Below are 6,000 nucleotides of genomic sequence, written 5' to 3'. Positions count from 1 at the left end.
ATTCCTAAAGTCCGCGTGTGTTTCCAGTTTCTATAACAACTACCCCTAAAGACAGTATTGACAATATTCACTTCCCATGGTCCAACAGTTTCACTACACCCGATCTGAACTCCCTCAAACGATGTTCAAGCAAAAAGCACCGTTCTACTCAGTCAGTAAAGATTCTCCGTTAACAATCACGAGGGAGGATTGAGCGGCCAGATTCGTCTGGTTCGATTAATACAGCAAGGGGGTAGGGGATTAATTGAGACACTGTCGGGGGTCCTCTCACCGGGCGTCGCAATTAGAAAGAGCCCACAGAGGCAGCTCGCGATCGCGGCAGGGACCTCGCGGTGGAAAGAAGCAGCCTGGCCGGTGGAAAGACGATTCGCCATTGAATGGACTGGAAGCAGGCGAAGCGATCTGGTGGCAAGTGGTCGTGTCTGAAAGAAGAACGGCGGCAGCGTCGTGGAGGGCACAAACGATGTTGACGACGGCGGCGCAATGCAGTACCAGAAGCAACATCGTCGCCGGCGACAACAACGAGTGCACAGGCAGCAGCAACAGCGGCTGCAATTAGTGCTGGTTCAGAACGGTCGTGAGGCTAGGTAACCGCTGAAAAGGGCGAGGGAGTCGCGTGGGGGTCAGGTAGGTCGGGGGGGGTGGGGCGGGCGGGGGGGGGGTGGTGGTGGTGGCAGGATCTAGGGTGTGTGCTGTGCGCGAGAGGGAGACAAAATGTGGTGGAGGTGCCGGTGGAGTGTCGCGACTACGACCACGGTGTTCGTGCTGGGGATTGCCACCACGGTGTACTCGCAGCTGGAGATATCTGATCTGGATAAGCCAAGTGAGTCGTACACGGTTATTATTATTTATACAGGATCCCTGGCTGGCGGGGGAGAGGGAGTTAATGGGCGCCGCTGGCCGCTGGGAATTTTTACGGGAACTCCCGATGAAAAACGCCCCGGGAAAGATAAGGGCGACTAGCCTGACGCTTAATTTATTTGGATGGCTTCAGTAACGACGGCGCTCGTGGCTGTGTTTAAGGGGGACCCGCAGCCCTCGTTGCCAATGAAAAAGTGGCTTTGCACTTATGTTTTGCGCGGTACAGTAACGGGAGCAATTTATGGCTGAAATCGAGTGACGTTTATTGGTCGCACTTGGGATTTGGCAACGAGTCGGGGGGAATGCGTCTCATACGTGGGCAGATGCGTTGCTCGATGGTCGGTGTTGTTTGGAAAATGTGGGCGGATGGTGGGAGTTGCTTAGATTTAATTGTTCTTTGACCTGTGCTCAACGCTGAGGGAAGTGTGAAGCTTGCTTCCAAATTTCGAGGAAAATCAGAATAATAGTCTCGAAGCATTTCTTGTCGAAGTTGACGGGGTTCCGCAAAATAGGCACATGAGTGAACGTAATTCTTGGGAAAGGAATTCTGTTTGAGGAATATATTGTATTCTGTACAAATATTATTTTTTATCCGCACTGTATTCTATTCAAACCATTGTATGCTTAGATTTTAGAAGATCTCTGCTAGAAGATCGATCTAAACACCGAGGCTCACCTAATTCAATTGTGAAATAAATTTTTATAAGATTCTCGATCTTCTTGCGCATTATAGATAATCGCCATTGTTGATTTTCTACGTAAACAAGTAAGGAAGAATATTCACAATAATTGTCGGGCTCCCGAGCACTATTTGCATATACATATGAAACATCCAATAACCGCACTCATGCTTGCCTCGCTTCACCCATCGTTTTGACTTCCGAACGGATTCTTTGTATATCGTGCATCGATGGATTTACTGTCAGAACTAAAAACTAGAAACGCATTTCCGTATTGATGCTTTTATGCAGTGAAACGTAACGCCTTTTACCTTCCTCTATGTTCCATCACTCCTTGGTTCACGCCTATTTGATTAAAATTTCGTTTGACATCGTATTTGCATCTGCTAACTTTGAACTCCAATACTGGGGAACGAAGATACCGTTGAGAAATAGTTAAAGGACGTCTACTTTAAACGTGGGTGATTAGTATTTTTAAAAATCCAACGGCATAGAATCAAACCATTGAAATCCTTCTAACAAGGAGAGTATTTTAGGTGTCCGCCTCCGATCACTTTGATTTTTGGATATGTTATAGAGGACCGAAAAATAAGAAATACGTGTTTTTTTATTTTTAACCGTTTTCATATTTGGGGGGTGAAAACTGCGTTCAAAGTTAGGGTTGAAAAATCACTTTTGTGGATTTTTGAAAATTTTGTGAGTCAGTCATATTTCGCATTCAAAGACACAAAATTCGTCCATTGACACTATTCCCCTATCTCTAATAGTTCTCGAGATATTCCACAAAAATGATTTTTCAACCTTAACTTTGAACGCAGTTTTCACCCCCCAAATATGAAAACGGGGAAAAATATAAAAACACGTATTTCTTATTTTTCGGTCCTCTATAACATATCCAAAAATCAAAGTGATCGGAGGCGGACACCTAAAATACTCTCCTTGTAAGAACTCAATTTGAGCAGTATACTTTCTGTCAAAATTTCCTTAAAGGTTCTAATCCCTTGCATCATCCAAGAACATACCTAAATCTGCTTCGTGATTCCTATATGTTAACCTTACACTATTTATTTTTTCCCCACGGCGGCAAATTTTGGGGAGCGACAAATTCTGAGCGAAAGAGATTGGGAAAGGTTTAAACACAAAGGTTTAAACGCTTCTTTTTCATATAGCGAATTAACAATCACTCATATCTGAGTTGCTATATTGAATTAATTTTGAAATAATTGTCTCGACTCCTTTGAATTAAAATATCCGATGATATTTCACGGAAAGGGTGGCAGACACTTGCTAGCCTAGGGGTGCCAAATCTCCAAATCCGCCACTGGACATATATGTCTTCAGAATCCGATAACAATTCATCCCCTGAACACTAGATCCTTCAATTACCGATATACCTCGCAGAACATACGATGCAATAAAAGGGTGCTTGAATTTAGGCGCTAGGGAATCACATGTAGATCTTAGCACACGCTCTGAGGTGCGTAAAAGTAAGGTCGCTGCGTTATGAAACCACTTCGCAAGGCGACATTCCAGTGGGAAACGTTAGCGGTTTCTTTTATTGAAACGAATATCGCGTTGCGTGCACCGTGGGTACTCATGTCGTTTTTCAATCAACGAGACGCGTCTTTTTGTGCGTAAGGACAAGCCGGAGCTCTGGCACGGGATATTAATGCGCATTATGCAATGCATCGCGTGGATGCGCGTGTATTTTTGCATGGGAAGAGTCATGGGAAAAATCGCAGCGACAAGCGTTTCTTGGAAATTCCTGACGGGTTCGTGATTGGGATCGCCGTGGAAAAGTCATGCGAGCATCGCCGGCGAGATTGGAAAAAAAGATCCTCCGCGGCACAAACGTGCAGAGTATTCGTAGCCGTTGAAAACTCCTGTCTTTGTATCTGAAGAATTTAATGGAAACTAGTGTCTCATCTAATCAACCGATTTAAATTCTACGTGGTTGATATTGCATAAGTAATTCAGATGCGATTATTTTAGTCGAGATTGGAACTTGATGAATTAGGTTGATGTGATTTGATGAGGAATTTAGTTGTTCTGAATGGAATATGAATACGTTTCCTCGGTCGACGATATTCAGTGGACATGAAAATTTCATTGGAGGGACAAACGTATTTTCTAATTCAATGTTGCAATAGAATGGCGGAGAGGAAGCTGAAATAAAGAAAGATTTTGTGAAACTGTTATTTCTCAATAATTGAATATTGCAGATTTACTTTTCTGCCCCTTTTCGAGGTCCTATTGAAAACCTGAAATTCCACAGTGGCCTGCAACATGTTAAAGCACTTTTTAGTTTCAAATGTATAGCGGAATAGAAAATTGTGATAAAGTTCAACAATATTCACTTTCACAATTGTTTTAGTAATCAGAATGAAAGCATTGGGTCACATACTTATGAGAACTTATTTCGAAAGGTCTATATTTGAATATACAAATTTTGAAGACATGAATGATTGAATAATTTACGAAAAGACTGTTTGCTCGATCAAATAAACTACTGTATAAATACGTGAAAATAGAATTTCCCCACTTAATATTGTTTATTATTGCAAAAATTACTTACAAATATATGTAGGTATATTCCATAGAAATAAAGCTCAATTTTGATTGACTAAGAAATTAGAATTATTTAGAAACAATTTCTAGACTTATCTTTGAATTACTATAAAACTATCGGTGGCTCTAAATATTTAAAAGTATATATGATTTCCCTGCTTAACCCTAAGTAGTGGCGAATATTTTCTCGTACCTTTACCAGTAACAAATAAACAAATTAAGCATTCAGTTTCTGGTGAACCACGCTGTATAGTTTAAATGAATCTAATCTGTTCTATTCGACAACGTCTGCGGGTCAGTAAACCACCAAGTCAGATATTATACTACGCGTATACGTTACAGTAAAAGTTTAGCAGTAAGTAGATACTATCACTTACCGCAGTATTTATACCTTTATTTTCCTTGTTATTTTTCTTCAGTCTTCCTCAAGAAGAGTTTACAAGTCATGAGAAAAGTTTAAAGTAATGGCTAGATAACAAGTAAAAGTCTGAAAGAAAGCTGCTCGTAAAGAATATGAACCACTGGTAACTGTTCTAAGTAAATAACTTATAATTGTGCTTTTCAAAATATCCAACGTTTGGAGCAAACTCTAAGAGAACGGCAGAGTCGATACTTTCATTCTTCTTCGATAAGGATTGCAATTGCAGTTTGCGCGTTTCACATTAAATTAAGTTAAGTGACACTGAATCGTAACACTGAGTGTGCCACTGATGCATAATTCCTCCGATTTTCGTTTGAGAAACCATCCCGCATAATGCACCGCTCCATCAATATTCCGTGCCGTCTGGACATTAATATTGTTTTAATATCCGACTTAATTGAGTTTGAATGTTCTATTTATAGGAGGGGCGGGCGCAAAAGATCAGAGAGGAATTTCTAATGCAACAGAATACTTGGTCGTTTGTTGGACGTAATGGAGTTGGGGCTCCTTTGTCCTGCGAAATTAATATTAAAAGCCCGCAATCCGTACGTAGAAGTAATAAAAATGTAGAGCGAAAGCCTCCGTATCGATTCGGCCGCGCCGCATGGAAGGCTAACTTGAAGGAACGAAATGACAGTTAAACTAGTTTAATTAAACCGCTGCTCTAAGCCCCCCCCTTTTGAATTTATGGCCGAGTGACAAAGGGAAAGAAATTCTCCGTGCACGAGGAGAGGCAGAGAGGGAGCAAAAAAAAATTTGGAATCTCAATAGGAAAGTTCGGCTTACCTTCTGACTGGGCCATAAGTCGGAAAATAATGTGGTACAGACTTTGGAACTTTCGAAACTTCGTTGTGAAAGTTCTCTATTTATTAAAACGGCCCTCCCCTTTCGTTTATTGGCCCCATTTCTTTTTGTATTTTTCACCAACGCGTCGATACATTGTAAACTTTCGCCAATAAGTTTTTAGTACTGCCAATAAGGTTTTAGTCACGATCATTTGTTACCCATGCTTGAATAGGTAACTGTGCACAGTGGAACCTCCAATATCCCAATACCTATCACACAAACGTTCCACTATCCAACCGTATAATTCTTTTTATTGTACCTAGCGTATGTATATCCTTTCTAAACCGATACGGATTTGTCTCTTCAATCCTTCTACAATAAAAATGAATACTATTCCCGCTACTTTCCGATGAAATTAACACCGTACATCTAGTGAGATCGGAGTGGAAACGGGTAGTATTAACTGTTGGAACGAAACAGCAGATACCTACTTCAGAAGCGACGAATAACTTTTCTATTCAGAGCCACTGTTAGGTATACATTTTACCACTTACCTATTTCACGCGTATCACAAGTGTCATCCGGATGATTTTTCTTTGAACAGGGGCGAAAACAACCTAGATATACTTCCGCACTTTAGACTCAAGGGTAACAGTTAAATCTCTTTTTGCTCGTTACTGTAAC

At 41.2% G+C, this 6,000-nt stretch overlaps 1 protein-coding gene across 3 annotated transcripts in view; it reads left to right on the top strand.

Moving 5' to 3' along the window:
• Positions 1–675: 675 nt before the first annotated feature.
• Positions 676–6,000, top strand: part of LOC143368356 (neural cell adhesion molecule 1) — a 165,332-nt gene continuing 160,007 nt past the window's right edge. For all 3 annotated transcript variants that reach the window (XM_076811000.1, XM_076810999.1, XM_076810998.1), the window contains exon 1: positions 676–823. In XM_076811000.1, the coding sequence (XP_076667115.1) occupies positions 715–823 (109 nt within the window). In that variant the 5' untranslated portion in view covers positions 676–714. The remainder of the gene's footprint in view (positions 824–6,000) is intronic.

This window comes from Andrena cerasifolii, chromosome 4 (genome assembly GCF_050908995.1).
Source record: "Andrena cerasifolii isolate SP2316 chromosome 4, iyAndCera1_principal, whole genome shotgun sequence".
NCBI classification, from domain to species: Eukaryota; Metazoa; Arthropoda; class Insecta; order Hymenoptera; family Andrenidae; genus Andrena; species Andrena cerasifolii.
The sequence above is the reverse complement of the archived record's forward strand: the minus strand, read 5'-3'. Positions and strand labels throughout refer to the sequence as shown.